Source organism: Melanostigma gelatinosum (genome assembly GCF_949748355.1).
Source record: "Melanostigma gelatinosum genome assembly, chromosome: 4".
Lineage (NCBI taxonomy): Eukaryota > Metazoa > Chordata > Actinopteri > Perciformes > Zoarcidae > Melanostigma > Melanostigma gelatinosum.
This window is the reverse complement of record NC_136637.1, coordinates 22059434-22078498: the sequence shown is the minus strand read 5'-3', so window position 1 is coordinate 22078498 and position 19065 is coordinate 22059434. Positions and strand designations below refer to the sequence as shown.

Here is a 19065-nt window from a genome sequence, read left to right as displayed (position 1 = left end):
TCCGTGTGCATACAGTATGCCTGCCCATTTTGTGTGTGTGTGTGTGTGTGTGTGTGTACAGCCTTACAGTTGTCTACATTTGGGCACTGTTGACTGTGTATATGAGTACATGCATGTTTCGTGATCATACAGCGATAACACTGTGTTTCCCAACCTCTGTCCTGCTGTGTGTTTGTGTGTCTAATTTGATTATGGTGACTTCCACAAGCCCATGGCTCCGCTTCATGGGAGTGCATTGTGAATCTACTTCTACTATCCGTCTGTAGCGCATTCCTGACTCGCCCGATTGGCCACACACAAGGTTCTGTATCTACTTTCCAATAGAAATCCATGAAGGGTATATGTCTACAACTCATCAAACTGGCCTTGTGCACAGATGGTACACAGAAAAAGATGCACGTTTTTTTCTCAGTCGATGGGAAAACTCCTACACAAATGAATGTTATCATCTTTATTATCAGTATTATTGTTAGTGACTCACCAGGTTGGCCTCACTGGGTGCATGGTACTTCTCTGTGCCCATGCGAACCAGGCCGTCATTGTAGAGAAAAATGCGAAGTGGGTCGCAGGACGTGACAAGGATGTAGATGCGCAGGTCAAACTTGTAGCCCTCCATCAGGAAGGGCTTGTCCAGGTACTCCTGAACGATAAAGTGCTCCTGGGCTGGCAGCTTCTCGCAGTTTCGGATAAGCGAGATCCTGGATAGACAGAAACTTTATTAATCCTCCGGGGGGGGCGGGGAAATTGGGGTGTCGTCAGCAGCATAATAAAATATGGCACAGTAAAGACAAAAAAGACAATTAAAAAAATGATAGATGGCAGCATAGCAGGGACCATGAACATGACTGATGATATTGGCACCGTCATACATATGCGTTGAAGCAAAAACAATTAAGCCAAACAGTATACAGATTTGATAGGTTTTAACACTATATTTCATTTTAAATCATCGGGGAAAGTTAAGGACATATTACTGGGGTGCCACATCTGCCTTTTATGGTGGAGACTTTTAATCTCCACATTCCTAAAAGCAATAAATGAAGGAGAAGCTATGTCCTTACTGAGCATTACATTTACACTGAAGACGTTTAGCCATCGTGCCCTGGTGGTATTTATGATATGACCTTTCACTTCTACAGAACCTTCACTGAAAACATTTGTAAATGAGTGTGCTCAGCATGCCTTAGGTCACTCTCTTCATTACTTGGCCATCTAAATAAAGCTCTTGCAAAATAAATGTACAAAAAAAAAAAACACAGACAGGTACAATACAATGCTGGTTTGTCTTGAGATGCAAGCATCTGGAGAACATTGTGATTTTCTGAAGCCAAACTGTCTGAATGGCACAGAGCATCACATGCTGTCGCAGGCTCTTTCAGCTGTGTGCAGGTTAATAGGAGCAGACATTGTGCTCCGTTTCAACCTCAACCTCGAATTAATTTGCTTTGGTCTCATGTCACTGGCACTCAGGCCTTATAGTATGCAGGCCTTTACGAGCTGGACTCCAGAATGAGTTGTGTTGGTTTACGTGCATCCATGTGGCCGTGCACGCGAGTTTGAGGGGCAATATTTTTTAAACTTAGTGAAAGTGTGTCCGTATGTGTGTGGGTGTGGGGGGTGGGAGGGTGAGGGGTCGTTTCTAAACAATCTCCCACTATGTACAGGCATCGCGACTGACCTATATCACCATCACTCTTAGTTAAGGCAGACTTGGCCTAAATTGGTTACATGCACAGCCTGGAAGGCTCCATTATACACATGCAAGCAGGCACACCACATACAAACACAATATATGGCCAAGATGTAAAGCTGTAAAGATGTAAAGTTAAAAAAAAAAAAAGTACAGTTTGAGGTATTAAGGGCAAACGTTATTCTGCTCTGTAATCACATAGAACATACAGTATGCTGGGAACAGTGCAGTCTATGTCTAAAATAATACTGCTTGGTTAACTCTATTGAAGCAAAAAACTGCAGCATTGGTGATGAGCTTCTAAGTGTGAGTCTGGACTGAGATCAGGTACTTCCTCTCAGGTTCTGGTCTTAGGTCAACAGTCTCCTCTTCAGAGGTTTCCCAGCTTAGATCTGCCTCAGTGTGACGTTGTTGTTACTTTCAGGTTTATCAACCACTCCTCATCACCATTTGCTCCTGCCAACTAAAATACTGCCGTGTCGTTGGTCTGCTTATCACAGTGATTGAGTAGGAAAGAACAGGGACGAGTTGATGGTAGGCTGACCGACTCTGTGAAAGGGCCTTTCAAACAGCGAGCTGAATGATGAAGACAGGGTTAACAGTGCTGGCTAGTCAAGGAGGAGTAGCTGAGGAGAAGACGACATGATTGATGAGCTGGGGTGTCAGATAATCACGGCCCACTCTCCCCTGCCTATTTAATTTGGCACCGGAGGGGATCTTTTTAAGCCCTGCACGCGCTTTTATTTTGTTTCCCTTATAACAAGCTGCGCCTCAGACGCAAACAATAACTTCATTTTGTTGGCCGACGGAAAAATAAACGACAGGGGGTAGATATAAGTTAATTTCCTGCCGCGTCACACCATGCAAAAAAAGAATTGAGAAAAAAAAAAATCTAATCTTGTGAACCGCCCGCCGTTGAGTGGTCGAGCTAAACTCATCATCTTTCATATTCTTAATGTATTGCTATAATTCAGCCTTTGTTGCCTTTTATTCTTTAATAAATAAGGGCTTAGTGCAGCATTGAGTTCTAAGTAATGCTCACATTATACCAGAACGGACAAATTCAAAGAGAATTAGAGGGAGAGGTGAGGCACACTGAGCTATTTGTACTTCAATATCCCCACCTATTGGTGCCAGTGATGAATGCACTCCAAAGTATTTCTTCACACATGCACTTTAGGGATCACCATTTCAAAGAATAGCAAGTCAAAAAGAATACTTGTTAATTGTTTTTCGCAATCTGAACAGTTTCAATGTATTCAGAAGTGTTTAAGAGAGCTATGTGCAAAACAAAAACAAATTATGTTCAGAGGAGCCTGTATTGTAGCCAAATTATAATATCCACAGTTGGGCCTGTCTTTTAGTTCATATTTTATTTTTTTAAACCAACCACACTGGAAACTTTGAACTTGAAAGCACTTAGCATTTACACTTTATGTTAGTCCTGTACATGTATGCTTGACCTGAAGTAGCTTCGTACAATTCCGTTTTGTTAGCTATGACTCACACATAGAACATTAGAGTTAGTTACTGGGTTTATTTTAGAGACAATTTTGGATACTTGTGTTGCAGAACATTTCTGTTACATCCATCAATTTTTTTTAAATCACTTATCCTGGTCAGTGTTTTTTGGTAGATTGAGCAGAGAAGCCCAAATGTCCCTTTCTCCAGGGACCTTCTGGATTTTAATCAACTGGTCTCCTCCTAGTCAGTGGCACCTGGAACTCCTTCACAAGCAAGTTTAAAATCAACACCACCCCCACACTCACCCAGTCTTAGTTTTGTTGACACTGTGTCAGAGAGCAGTCAATTCAACCCTTTGGTAAACTTTGCTTTGTATTGTTTTGCCCACCCCTATTTACACACGTTAGGTGTGTTGATTGCTTTGGAGGGTACAGGTGTACCTAATAAACTGGTTAATGTCAGAGTAAAGAGGCCATGTCACCAGGATTCTATACTGATTCTCTTAATACTTCAGGATAGTGAAAACATCACAACCTGAGATAGGCACTGTATGAAATATGCATTCAGGTACCAGCGCCTGCTCATCTTTTGATAAAGAGATGTTATGGTGAGACAGAGTCCCCTGCAGCAGCCACCTTGGTCCATTTTGTAGTCTGATTGTTCTCTGCTGATGGTGCCTCATAAAGGAATCCAAATAATCACATGCAGAGACCTTCAGGGAAAGAACTACAGTAACTGCCAGGGACCGTGTGTGTGTGTGTGTGTGTGCGTGTGTGTGTGTGTGTGTGTGTGTGTGTGTGAGTATCCTCCACCGGCACCGATAACCTCTGATTTATGGTGAGTGTGACCATCGAGGACAATGAGGCCAACAATGAGATTCACCACAACCTCTCAGCTCAAATACTCAATCTGGTCCCAGCCGGAATACCTTTTTCCATAGACACTCATGTCAGTATCACAAACCTCTTATTGCCTTGTTTTGTTGTGCTTGTCATCTAATTGCTCTATATTTCCTCCTCTACTCACTCGCGCAGACACTCACTATCTCGCTTAGTTTCTATCCTCTGCTTCAGTCACTCTCTCCCTCTCTTTCGTGCCTCCGTCAGTCTTACAGCCAGTTTGTTAGATTGCTCGGGGGCACTTGCTAGCCTCTGACCTACCCGTGACCCATGGCTCCGTTGGCGGGTTTGACGATAAAGGTCTTCTGCTTGCGTTTCCTGCGTAGCTCCTTGACATAGTTCTGGAACTGAGTGTACTCGGCAGGGAAGATCCAAGTTTTGGGTATGAAGCTGTACTCATGAGGCTGGCTCTTGATCATTCTGGAGAAACAAAGAGAAAAAAGTGTTTTGGAGTAAAGCAACATTTTGTATTTGTACTTTTCAAAATTACAAGTTACATTTTTTCGAAAAGTAAAGATGAATTTTGTGCTTTTAAAGCAGTATCTTCTAGTTATTTGGCTTGTAATGGTGACGTGCTACAAGTACCCAGATGTGACTTTTTCGAGTGCCAGGTGGCTAAACACGGAGCTTTGAAATGCTCTTGTTTTTACACATTTGCAAACTGTACCAAAGTAATCTCATTTGAAAACTTACTTGGACATGTTTCTTGCTAGGCAGTCTTTCCGGCAGATTTCGCCCATACCAGGGAAATGGTTAATTCTCTGCAGAGGGACAGGCAGACATAATAATGTTGTTAGGGCCATTACGCCACTCAATTCCACCCCCACCCCTTCATAAAAACGAGCACATTAAAGGCAGCAACCTGAAGTGAGCTTACAATGTTCTGACATTTATGCCCAATTACGGACCCAAAACAAAAAGGTGACGCTGAGACCTTTCTCAACCCTTATTTAGTTTACCATGCTTTCCTTCTTTTTTTTTTACTTTAAAGGTTGGGGAGGGAAGAGGCGAGAAAAAAAAAAAGATCAATCTCAACTGCGAGGGGCCGAGGTAATTGGTTCTGCATCGCAAGCTCCTGCAGTGACAGTTGAATGAATTGCTTTGAATGCACCGAAAGGGGGGGCGGGAGGGAAAGGAAAAACTCTGGGTTTTCTGTATTCTTTGACCAAATGAGCCTGAACAGGGCGTTAATTAGGCTCATATGAACTGAAACTTGACAGCAAACTCTCACAGTACATCACTAAACGGGGAAAAGGGAAAGAATTAAAAGAGGGCGAACGAGAGAAAGCACAGTGTAAAAGGATCCCGTGATTATTATCCAAACGAGACGGACGTAATTAGGGATTCGGAAGAGATTGCACAATTATGCCAATGCCGCGAGACGACGTGGCTTGTGAGGGGAAATCAAAACCAATTGTTGAGGGACTTCTACTTTTCGACTGAGAAATGATCTCGTGAAATACCACAGCAGCGCGAGCGAGCAAGTGAAAACAATTGACAGCAAATCACCAGTTCTATGTGAAAACATTAGCCACATTGCTACACGTTAAGCCGTTACAGTATTTGTAATATTCAATCTACTTAAGCTGAACTCTTGCTGCCCCTGTCCTAATAAGCCATACTCTTCATAGCATGTGATTTAATCGATCATTAGTGCCCGGTCTAATCAAATAAGCGGGAAGATGGATGGCTGACGCTCGGAGCTGAGGGGGAGCAGCAGCAGCAGCAGCAGCAAGTTCAGTCAGCAGGACAGGCAGGTCAAACAGAGGTAAGATCATTTTCAGACTATTACATATAACTCAGAGCAGCCCTTGTTGTTCAGGCCTGTCTTGTCAACATCACTAGAGACATCTGAAACCTGCCCCTACCCCCTGCTGCTCTCAACCTGTCAGTCTACTTGTCAATCTCCTTATCTGTCTCTGTGTGCGCTCTGTTGTTCCCTCTCCCTCTGTCCTATTTGCTGTCTCCCTCTTACCTCCCAGGGCCTAAGGAAAAGCAGATGGGGGTCTTTTCATCCATCTTCACTTTCTATTCTATTTTTATTTTATTCTGACATTTACTATTACTCCGTCCCAAATGTCTCTATACACCATCCCATTTCCATCTGCTGTAACCTCTTTATATTTTCCTTTAGCTTTTCTTTCATTTCTACTGGAGACAAGCAGGAAAACATATTATATGGCCGGGTGGTGTGCAAACCTTTTTTTTTTTACGGCAGAGGTAACTTCAAAAACTCTACATTGTGTTGTTTTGATCATTCTTATTTGAACTGAAACTTCAGAAGGTCGGTTATTTGAAGTTATATGACTTGCCAAATGAATAGGCTTCAGTGATAATTAGTACTTTGAAACTTTTCACATAAACAACAGTCGATGACAAAGAGAATTTATTTTCTTAAGGCATGTGGCATTTGCTCACTGCCAGCGGTATACGTGACATTTGTTGTCCTGTAATGTGTCATCACATGCGGGAGTAGGCCTTGCATCAAACTGGTCTATCATACAAGCGTGTAGAAACTTATCTATGAATACTTTGTGCTGTAATAACTTTGAAGAATCTAAAGGAAACTGTGTCATGTGTATCCAACTCCAACCAAAGGAGTTTTCTAAGGAAGGGATTTAGTTTTCTTCATCGGAAAATCATTAAGATAAAGTTCTCTAAGCATGGAAGGGTTGCAGGAGCTGTCATGTTTGTTTCATCCTTTGTATGCCTTTCTTTTCTTCGGTTTCGTTTCTAAGGCATCCCTTGCTCCTTTTTCTCTTTTCCCTTGGGGAAAATCCCTCCTCACCTTACCAGTCATATACACATCAGAGCTAGGTTGTTTTGTTTTTAACATTTGGTTTACCTTTAAAATAAACTGAACACTCGTGTTCTTTTTCTGAACTGCTGCTCGAGACTTTTCACTTTCCAAAGTTAGATACATCCACTGGGAGCTGATCAGCATCGTGGCCTTTGCTGCTGGCCACAGAGCAGCTGTATTGGAGCTAAAGGGTTTTTTCTTCCTGTTCAGTGCAGCTATTGGACCTGTCACCGTTATTCTCTCCTCTAACCTCGACGTTACGGTGCCGCTGAACAATGTGTGCTGACTTGACATGGTGGCCATGCTGTGTACCTGATAATTCCTGAGCTCAGCGATTTTCTCATGCTGCACCGCCGAATCATTCCAGATGAGGTTGGCTGTCTCGTCATCTTCCCGGGTCTTGATGAAGTCCACCTCGTTGATGACTATACGAACTGGGGAAAAACAATCACATTCGATTGTATTCCATGAATAGAAATACCTCTGCAGTCATTTAAATAAACTTTGTATTCATGATAACAAAGTAACTTACTGTTATAGATGCTAAATAAGAGATAAGATGTGACTTGGACCCACAAATCAAATATTTCCACTTTACAGATCAATGTTTCACTTTCTGCTCGGCTTAATTTCTGTTTTTGCATACATTAAGAGAGAAATGAGTCCGGGAGATTGTAGATCAAAAAGCTTGCAGCAATATTTACCATTCGTGGAATGGTTGCAGAGCAGCCAATCGTAATGCCTCTCTTCAAAAAGATAAATGAATTGTCTGTAATGCATTCAAATCCCACTGGAAACCCCATATATGAGAGATAGGTGGCGAGCCCATTTGGACATTAATCCAACAACTATTCATTATTCAGTGGGTAATGAAAAATTCATATGCCCTAACGAAACGTGGTATTAATTAATATCTTGAAAGCCTTCACAAACCTGGAGAAGGCTTGCCTAATGTTGCATGATGGTGCTTGAATGGGAAAAAAGGTGTTTCCGATGCGACTTCATCCATCTGTTAATGTCGGTAGAGGCTAACAGTGTTTTGCTAACTGGAATACGGGGGGGGGGGGTTACATCACAGCAGGCCTATACTTACAGATACCAGTAGGGTCTTTGAGTACAAAGCTATAATCAATTCTTTCTTACACATCTCGCGCAACAGACCTCCTTAGTGTCGGAGTGGACATTCCCTTCTCAGTGGGTGTAAAGCAAATTTTCACACACCACATTCCCTGACCTTTAGCCTTTACCTGTACTACTATCAATTCTGAAACAAGAAAAGACAGCGGGGGGAAAAAAAAGGTAACAGCAAAAATGAGCCATCCATCTGGCCCTTAGTGTTAATTTTCCTTCAAAATAGCCCTGCACTACTCTCAGAATGGCCACCGCGAGGGTCTCGTCACAGCAAGCAAACTGAATCACAGCTAGCCTCCCATCTACCTACAGGATCCGGGCAGCCCCCAACTTCTACTTTCTGCTGCTGACTCCTTCATTTCATAGGTTGTAGCTCACCCCTGAGAGCTGTGCTGCCACACTGGCAAATACTGGCCATGTAAGGAGTGCTTACTATGCTTCTGTTTGCCCTTCTCAAAAAGACCTCACTGCCAAGTTAAATTACCTCAATAAAGATTTATGTATGCGTGTAAAGCCGAGCTGTCTCTGTGTGAACTGTTAGTGGACTGCAACTCTATTAGGTTTAATTCAAGACATTAAATAACAACGGCGTCTTTCAAACAATCCACCACAGCAAAATTTGATTTTATTGTCGAGGGGACAATCTGCAGTGTATTATTTTATTGTGATTAGATTTGCTGTGATTTTGAGGGACTGACTGGGCCATACTGAGAGCTGTTTCCAAAATTAATATACAATTCACTGTGTCACAGTACATTAATCTTACCTGCAGGACCACCCCGAAATGTTGGTCTTGCTCACTCATGAAATTGTCATGAAGAAAATCAATATATCAATTAAAATGCTTGAAATCTGACGCATTGTAGTACAGGCTTAGTATACACAATGTAGCTAAATCTGACAAAACGTTTTCAGGACAATTATCATTTAGTGTGTGTTCATCAATGTTAACAGTGCATCCCACGTTTATATGTAAGCAGTAACCTGAAAAAAAGTTATACTAAGACTACAACCGAAGCTACAACCACAAACACTGCTGCTAAACCATTTCAGGCAACTCGCTTGTTTTCCTACAAAAAACATCAATACTAGGATAATGTACATCGATGAAAGGGTTTCATCACCCATCTCAAAGAAAGCCTCTTTCATCCTGCACTAGTTCTCCATTAAGACGAACTCTGTGATCAAAAGATATCTTATCTCTGCAGACTGACATTTCTGAAGTGTACAGGCCTGCTTTAGCTCCCTTTTCAAACTTGTTTTGATCCCACATTTTTATGTCTTTTTTGTGGTTGTGGTTGCTGTAATTTGTGAGTGTTTTAATATCATTAGAAATAAAATACCGTACCAATCTCATATTTGGTGCCAGTGACATTGGCGGTGATAGCGCCTTTCTTCTTTTTGGTGCGCCCCTTCCTCTTCCCACTGCTCTGGAAGGAGCCCACAGATGGCCCGTTCACGGGGGACGTTCCTTGATCCTCTGGAGGAAAAGACGGCATTAAAAAGAAGACTAGATACAGTCACAGCTTGTGCTCCAGACTGGTAGGGGAGCAGGAGTTGCTGGAGTATTGTAATATATTTGTCTCACATCGGCAGGGGATTTAGTGGGGTTTGTTTATGGGGCTAGGGAGTAAATGAATTAGGCGTCTAGTTTTCTGTAGCTGGATGCATCATGATCTGTGTGTGTTTTTGTGTATGTGTGTGCTTGTGGCTCTATGCAGGGGAGAATAGTACTGATGATGGCAGGTACATATATGAGCAGGTGGTCAGGTATACAACAGAATAACCCTGTTAGTCCCGAGAGAGTTGGACCTCTCTTACTCACCTCCTTCATTGGGAGGAGAGGGCATCTCAGGGGCCGGAGGAGTGAAGGGGCAAGCCAAGCTTTCTGCCAAGCTTGGCGGGAGGGCGGGCCTCACAGGGTACTCGCAGCACCCTCCGAGGGGTCTCTCACGCTTGCAGTAGTTAGTCTTCCCTGTCTCGAGCTGTATGGATGAAGTGGTTCAGGATGGCCCAATGGATCATCTGAGCATCTCCCTGGTGCCTTTCAGCAACATAAAGAGCAGCAGCAGAGTCTGAGTGTGCAGTGGTGGGGGGGGGGGGGGGGAGGGCGGGCCTCTCAAGGGTCTACACAGCCCCAGCTTCTTTACAGCCCCAAGAGGAGAGAGGGAAGGAGGGGGTGGACAGAGGGATGGATAGGAATGCCTGTAGAAGAGAAGAAAAAAAAAAGATATTTTACAGCAGCAGAACAGCCGTGGTAGGCTGACTGCTCGGAGGGTGACCACTGTGGATCTGTGTGTGTGTGTGTGTGTGCTCTCACTGGACTGGAGTGCATTGGACATGCTTTTGATGTAATGCAGCAGCAGCAACAGCAGCACACAGGCCTATCACAGGCTACATCAGTCAATCTGACACCAAGCGTAACAGTTCAGTGAGAGCTCTGTGCAGCTCTGACGCCGTAGTACTACGAATGAAATAATCTAAAGACGTGTGATGTCCGCTGGACTAATTGGTATTCCATGGAACCACTGTGAAATATTAATGTGGTTGTCAAAGTAAAGGGTTTGCAGAATCCCATTGTGTCTGATGTGTGTGCCAGCTGGGTTTCATTGTATGGCTGAGAGGTCACTTCATTCAAACAGATGGCATCTTTACAGTGGTGTATTAAAAGGATGCTTCAGGCTATGAAGTGGTGTGGGAAATGAACACCAGTCATCAGCCAGATTTTGTTATTGTTTGGCTGCGGTCTGAGTGTATGTCTTCAAACCACTTTTGAGGTTAATCAACCGTTGCTGAGATGCTCTGTCACATTTCATTTGTTTTGCTGGCTGAGGAAGCGTAGTGACTCAGTGGTTAGCACTGTTGCATCACAGCCAGAGAGGACTAGGTTTGAGTCCCTGTCTTCTTTGTGTGGGGTTTGCATGTTCTTGTTTGTTGCCTTGGGTCTGACGGTCAGCGCTGAGTGACTCACAGTGGGAAGAGAAACGTTAGAGGAGAAATGGCAGACCTACAGGTCCAGTTGGAAAAAAACAAACAATCTTTTTGTATTTTTCCAAAAGAGAAGAAAGGGTAGGCTAAGAAGTGAGCCTGTGTAGTCTGATTTACAAGATATGAAGTAGGCTTGTGCCTGGTGTGAACGCACTTTCTTAAAGTCACAGTGGAGAGAGATAAAGACACAGACAGACAGATATACAGATAGACAGCAGCAGATGATGGAGAGAGAGAGAGAGAGACAGCAGCAGATGATGGAGAGAGAGAAGAGAGAGACGGCAGCAGATGATGGAGAGAGAGAGAGAGAGACAGCAGCAGATGATGGAGAGAGAGAGAGAGACAGCAGCAGATGATGGAGAGAGAGAGAGAGAGAGAGACAGCAGCAGATGATGGAGAGAGAGAGAGAGAGAGAGACAGCAGCAGATGATGGAGAGAGAGAAGAGAGACACCAGCAGATGATGGAGAGAGAGAGAGAGAGAGAGAGACAGCAGCAGATGATGGAGAGAGAGAAGAGGGAGAGACAGCAGCAGATGATGGAGAGAGAGAAGAGAGAGACAGCAGCAGATGATGGAGAGAGAGAAGAGAGAGACAGCAGCAGATGATGGAGAGAGAGAGAGAGACAGCAGCAGATGATGGAGAGAGAGAGAAGAGAGAGAGTAAAATACTATTATCATAAAAAAAACACTCGAAGAACCAAAAGTAAAAGTACTCGTGCAGAATAATGTATATTATATGATTGTATTATTACTGATGCGTTGATTTGTTCATCACTTCATCGTTGCCGCTGGTAAAGGTGGGGCTCATTATATTACTTGTAATACTTTATACATCTACTCCACTATGTCATGAGATGTAGTGGAGTAGATGTATAAAGTAGCATGAAATGGAAAAGCTCAAGTGCAAATGTTCAAAGTTACATTCCACAACTGTTACCATAAATACATTAATCGTCAATAGAAGTATTCTGTATCTACTCAATATAATACAAATTACTAACAACGATGCAAATATCTTTAACACAATGATGTATTCATCTGGAAGGTAAAAACTGTTTTTTTTTGTGGTACACACTTTATTCTTGTCAATGATGAAGACACGTACTTTGAATGTAAATAAGATGCCAGAGTGCAAAAAAAGCCTGAAAAATAGAGCTTGTTCATAAAAGAAAAAAAGAAAAAAAAGATTCCTGGGGTAGGATCCCCCCTCACCCCCCAGAGGTCCGGGCTAAGACCCACATGTCCTGAAATCCTAGAAAGTCCCCTCTTTAAAGACAAAGCAGCAGTCAGGTGTACCGGAGACTCCGAACTGCCCGTCCAATGATGGACTGACAAGCAATACATTTACAGCATGCTTGGAACGATTCCAGCAGCTCGTGATCCTCGCAGGTCAAATAGTGCATGTAGCTGATCAATTTATAATTGACAGTGATCCATACTTATAGATTGAGGGGTCAGAACCCCGCTCCATCATGGAGGTACAAGATAAAGCTGAAGGGTTGTGACATGATTGTGGGAGAGATAAACAACATTTTCCTCTATATTTATCGATACGTTGACCCTTATCTTTGTTTTCTTGCAAATTACTGGGTATTTTTACCGATGATATTATTAAAATAAAGAAAAGACAAATGTCACACTTTGACTGACCTGATCACAACCCATAAACAAGAAAGAATCACAAGAAACCAACGCCACATGTCACATGATGCATGTAAGGCCTGCTCAGCCTCTTCCGATGGTGGAAATGGGGAAGTGATGCACATTCTAATCAAGATGTATCATTTTCCAATTGGAAAAATAGCCACAATTAAAAATGTGACTCATTAAGATACAGGGCATCGGTCCATGTAGTATCGTAAAATATATAAACTATAAATGATAGGTATATATACCAGGCTATATCTACAGCAGACTGTTTTTTGGTGCAGCTTCTGCGTTTCATACAGAGATCAACAGTAGCCTCTAGTGGTGAGACTCCACTGAAAATCCCATTATTCTCTATCTACCAACGTTTACTGTCCATACGCACAGATACACCTGTAGGTCTATATGTACACATCTGCAAATTAGAATTGGGGAAACAATCCAATTGCATTACTCGAACATTCCGGTCTTCACTGTCGGCCTCTTCGTCTGCCTGTGGTAAGCACGAGACATTGATCCTGGAGAGGACAGAGACTGGAATGAGATCAGCACAGAGGGGCAGAGCAACAACAAAGAGTCGGCGTGATAAAGTGAGCCAAGCCGTGCTGTTGACAAACAACCTGCCCCCCTCCCAGTGGTGTACTGGCTCTCTAGAACACTGTGTCTATGAGCAGTGGACCTGAGTGTCAGGTAATCCCTCAGGAACAAAAGGGGGGATCTGACAGGCACACATTATGTAACTAAACACCACCAAACGCATACGTACGAATAGGAGACATGCATAATCCAATGCAAGTAATCTCTGAAAAATGCACACAATCCACAGACTGATGTTAATCCTAATCATTCCACACAATATTGCAGGATTATGGAGGTATATAATTTAAGGAGCAATTATTTATCAGTTTTATTTTAATAATACTGAATATCAGTTTTGTCAGCTACAGTAGACTTAATTATTCTTAATTAAACATAATATTTTGTAATTGTAAACTTTAAAATCATGCTCTCATGCTCTCATGAAATTCAGTTTTCAAATTTCCTCTCCGACAATGTGATTACATTTGTTTCCTTGGTGATTTCAGATTTCTATCTCGGCATGTTTGCATGCGTACCGTGACTGTACGCGGTCAGGGTTGAAGCACTGATGGTTGACCCAGAAGAGAGAGAGAGGCTCTGTCGTGTATCGCTCATTCGTCTTATGGGTAGCGGTGGTTATCAGCTGCAAAACCGGCCTATAGTTCTACTTGCATTCACACGATAGAAGAGGGATTTCAGTGCAACCAGACACCAGATTAGAGGGACTGATGGAGGGACTCGAGCAGGACATCCTGTTGTGACGTCACAAGTTTGAATTGAGCTCAGTGGTCATTGTCACACGCCGTACCCGTCCTATCGCTGCAGTCATTTTATTTCCTGTCTAATAAAATAGAAAAAGATGCAATAATTGCATTACAGACAATGTATGTTTAACATGAAAATAATGACATTTATAATATGACAACATCCTCGATAGTATACTGTATTGTGCTGAATCATTTTTTGTTCACTTTTTGTCATTTCTATCAACCTTCTGGGTACTTTTCGTAACAATGTGAGGAATGCAACGTGAGCACATCCACAAAGTGGGTTCAGACTTCTAAACTTACATCCGATATACTTTACTGCTCACATCAACGCAATTAATCCTTTCAGTGAAGTATTGAATCTTCACTGAATAACGTCCTTTCCCTGATAACAGTCTCTGATAATCCTCTGATGCAATGACCCTTCTTCTCCATCAGAGTGAGCCAGAGGGCCACCGTAGCAGAGCAGCGCTGAACAGGCAGAACTGCTATAGATGCTGATCTCATGCACTCCCCCCTCTTTGCCTCACACAGCACAGAAAGGCTTCATTGTAGAGTCAGCTCTTCATGCTGCTCATCTCATCACTGCATCACTCTCTGTCTCACAGGCCCTGAATGCATGACAAAAACATGTCTGTCTTTCAGGGCGTTGTTATGCAGAATACACCACTAATTATCCAGCACAAGTTGTGAATGTGCGTGTGTCACGTAACTGTACATCATGGTTCTCTCTCTCTATCTCTCTCTCTCTCTCTCGCTCTTCTGCAGCATTTAGGCTACATCACGAACAAATGCTGAAAACAATATCAGGAAGTAAAGTAGTTCTTGTTCAAAACTCTACCAAGAAATTCATTTTCCCACTTGTTATTATCCAACTGTAATAAGACAACGGCACTTCAAAAATGCGCTACTCCGTTTAATGTCAAAGGCAAATCCAAAAGGGCAGCACACAAATAGCTTTAGAAAAAGTGTGCCAAAGGAAAACCTGACCCAAAGCAGTAGACATGACAGGCGCTGTGACATCTATTAACAAGTACCTAGTACCGCCAGCGGTACTTCCCTGGAGGGTTTGTTTTAAGTTCTCCCTTCCTTACATGAAACAAAATCTTGAAAACGTCAAATACAGAATCAATAGCGAGGCTTGGGGGGGAACACCACTTAGCCTTATGTCAGCAGTTATTGTCTGTACAGTGCCCCAGTTTTGCCATTACAGCACTGCGGGGACCTCAGGGTATGTATAACCGTTCAAAAGGGCAGAGACACTGCCAAAGAATGGAGACACGTTGTACTATTACACGCTGAAAGGAAAATGTAAACAAAAGATTAAGAAAAGGTAGCTTTTGTCATAAAAATAGTATAAATTAAATCCTATTCACTGGACATTTAAAAGGCACAATGCAATTGTGTACATCTTCAAAAAAAATACAGTATCCCTTTTGTAAGAACTATTGTATATCATCCACTTAGCTGTGATCGCCACATTGTCCTAACAGGAAAGCTGATTTTGCTGATTTTGCTGAATTTGTGGGCTACTCTCTCACAGCAAAGTAGTCGATGTAGAATTGCCAGTGGATCTAAAATTAGCTCAAACCAGTGACCCAACTCTGGCTTTGTGCCTTTTTCCAGATATGAGGAGGCACGTGTGTGGGAGCTGTCAGCCCACGGGCTCCTGAAATACACCAACAAAAAGCTGAAAGCTAAGCTTAACTTTATTGGATATAATCTACAGTGATGCAGGCATATTGGTGACATGTACAAATCCAACCACTCCCTTAGAAATGCAATTCAAGTTTTACATTAACTATGATCTTGCGTGGCCTTATTTCCTGTATAAATAACTTATAGTTTATTGAACAACGTACACGTAGGTGTTTGTCCAAAAGCACTGCACTCAAATTAGCTTTACATGTATGCAGATGTATCATCACCACATATGATTATGGGTTCACCTGTTAATCAAACACAGTGCTCGACATGTGTGCCTAATCCTGTCTTGTATTGTATCCAAATAAGACTGGGTTTCAGTTCGTGGTTTATGTTCGGCAAACCTAGCAAGGGTCTGTGCTAGATATGAGAGAACTCAAAGACATTACAGAGGGAAGTCAAGCAAAGTGTAAGAAAGAAACAAACTAGCTGCTGACACCGACTATATGTCAACTGTTGTGCATATGGAAAGTAATTAAAAATGTAAACCTGTATCAAATAGCAACCAAGCCTAATTGCTACGTTATTGTAGGTGCAATGAGTATCCTGGACGCCAACTTTAGCTTGCATGCAAATAAAAGCGTATACATATCATATCCTTCATAAAAGCCTTATCACATCCAGTGCTTGTCACAGCATGGCAGTCAACATGGTATCATCCTGATCACTGAAAGAATAGAAGGCCATTAACGTATCTATGTCTGTATTTCTGGATCAGCCCAAACTGGATTTCTTAAACCTCGCATGCATCGTGGGTGTCTTTCGGGAAATTGCTTTCGCTCACAAATGAAATGCCACAAAAGCCTAAGCAGGTGAATTATTGCTATCAATAAGTTGCTAGCAAGCGGTAGCTAACGTTAGATTGCTAGCACTCAGGTCAGTTGGAGGAAGGATCACACAAGGAAACAATCTGGCAAAATGTTGCTGTCCAGTTAACCTGCTACCATCAAATGTAAGGTTACAGCCATGTCGTTACGGCCTTATCATTTACTGCAGCTTCGAAATGAAATAACAAATTGCTGAATGAGATGCAGTGTAATGTTTCAGAGGAAACATAATGACCCTGGGCTACTGTACAGTTAGCTTAGCCGCACCACCGAGCTAAGGATGGAGAAGTAGCCCGTTAACGTTACCTTATTTATTCCAGGCAGTGCAGCTCTTCTGTTGGTGTCAACCGACACAGCCGCCGTTAAGTGATACACTGGGGTCTCTTTTTAAAAAAACACTTTAGTCCCGAGAGTATTCTGAAGAATACAACATTGTTTATGTTGTGTAACGGCGTTACTATTGAACAAGGACGTTGGTTGACAAAATCTGTATCTTGTAGTCCTCTTGTGTGTGCTGGAGCGAATCCATGGGCTAAACCATTCGCTCTTTGAGAGGGGGGGGGGCTGAATGAAGTGCTGAAGTTTGCATTCTCAGTCTGGTACCAACCTGACGTTTGGTGTACTGTAGGGCGTACATGTTAAATCGGCTCATATCATTGTCAACTCTTTACTAGTTGTGAGTGACAACAAAAGTGTTACCAAAGCTGCAAGGTATATTTCGTACACCGTTGAGGTCATTATTTAACGTAGCTCTTCCTCCACAACTCGCTGATACAAACAGAGAGGCTACCGAGCAACTGTGTCGCTGACCATGGTGCTAAAAGAAAAACAATCGATTATGGGTGCGTCCCACTCAGAGGTATTCAGTTATTGTTACCTATTTATCGCTGTAATAACGTGGGGATATTCATCAAACTGTCACAGACACTTTTATTCCAACTTTGTGATTTACAAAATATCAGTTTAGGTTAGTTCACGTGATGTTGTGCAAATTATTTGGTATTTATCATGTTTTCAGTCAACTGAGAACTGCAACAAAGCTTTTAAACAAGTTCAATGTATCGTTTTCCGTAAAAAAAAAAAAATTCTTCAATTGAAGGAATCCTTAATTTTCTTTGACAACGTCCGTGTTTTGCAGTCAAATACATGTCATTAGATTACATCAGGCCGCTTTGGATTTTTTTCAATAGTTCGTTTAGGTTTGTTTTTATTTATTCATATACAGATTTTTTTTCAACACCTTAAAGACTATGAAGTCCTTAAATTGGCTTACAGGCACTTCTGAACAACAGCACACAATGCCCTTCAGGTGTATGTCTTCGTTAAAACTGTGTATTCTGATGTGACACTCCTGATCCTTGAAGGGTAAGTAATTCTGGCCTTGTGCCCCCATTGCAGGTCAGAGCTCACATCTGCTACAAAAGAGCATCCAAGGGAGATCAAGGCTGGTATATGAAACCATTTCTACAGGATGTTACATGAAACTGAGTTGTTGGGTTGAGGTAAAACTATGGAGTCAAACATTTTATGTTATATGTTTTTATTTGCCAAAAATGCAACATGTTTGTTTCACATAAAAGCAAAAGCATTAGAAGTAAGGAGTGCTAAAGTTACTGTGCCCTTTATCCTGCCTTATCAAGCAGGATAAAGGGCACATTGTTGCCTTGCTGCCTTGTTGTGCTAGAACAAATTGTTCTAGCACATCATGGATGTGCTAGAACATCACAAATATTTTTACCTTAAACTGAAGCGTCTACAGCTGAAAAGTTTTCAATGACCACTAATACATCTTATCACAGGATTCACCCGTTGTTTTTTTTATCAAATAAAGTCTGCAGGTTTTCTTCCAAAAACAATTGACTTTGTATGCTCTGCTCTGTCAAAAATGCTGCATTCACGAATCATGGGAAATACAGTTACCATAATTAACGCTTGCAAATATAAAGGTTTCCATCACTTAATTTGGTGGTACAAAAGTCCAAATTATTACAATTGGCTGGATATTTTCATTAATACTGCAGTACTTTATTTGCTGTATAAATAAATGTGAAGGAAGTAGATCATTTTATGCTATTACTTTTCCTGCGTTCATTCATTGTCTCTCCGAAACTCTGTGGCCACCAAATATCCCCTGTGGCTGGCTCCCTGTGGCCACCAAGTTTTATCAGGTATCTCTTAAAAATGAGACTGTGTGTCTCAATGACTTGGTGTCTGGAGAGTAACGGCTGATTTGTGAAGTTGAAATGGGCATTTATGCTTTCTCACCAATCCCTTCACGCTAGATTTGATCTGTTAACAGTCAGTCGGCACAACAGTCCTGCTTAATTTCCATCATTTATTTCCTATTCATTTTAATTGTATATTATGCAAACATGATAGACTGCCCTATATGCACTAGGGACTGTGAGAAGACAAATAACTAGTTTTCAATTTGAATAAACAATTACATATTTGCATTATGTTAATGTGGCATGTGTTAAATTAAGTTAAATTGCCTTTTCTGTCTATAGTTTTTACATAGGTTTACATTTGGGCCACCAAAAATGTATTTTAGCCACCACATTTAGGGG

The 19065-nt window shown here is 42.0% G+C and overlaps 1 protein-coding gene across 1 annotated transcript in view; it reads right to left on the bottom strand.

Annotated features, from left to right (window-relative positions):
• ttll7 (tubulin tyrosine ligase-like family, member 7) overlaps window positions 1–9834 on the bottom strand; it is a gene marked incomplete at both ends in the record, with an annotated part of 63219 nt that extends 53385 nt beyond the window's left edge. Inside the window, 6 exons of the mRNA XM_079266558.1 lie at window positions 482–698; window positions 4315–4473; window positions 4747–4814; window positions 7166–7287; window positions 9333–9464; window positions 9810–9834. Coding sequence (XP_079122684.1) covers window positions 482–698; window positions 4315–4473; window positions 4747–4814; window positions 7166–7287; window positions 9333–9464; window positions 9810–9834 — 723 coding nt within the window. The remainder of the gene's footprint in view (window positions 1–481; window positions 699–4314; window positions 4474–4746; window positions 4815–7165; window positions 7288–9332; window positions 9465–9809) is intronic.
• Between the last annotated feature and the right edge of the window lie 9231 nt (window positions 9835–19065).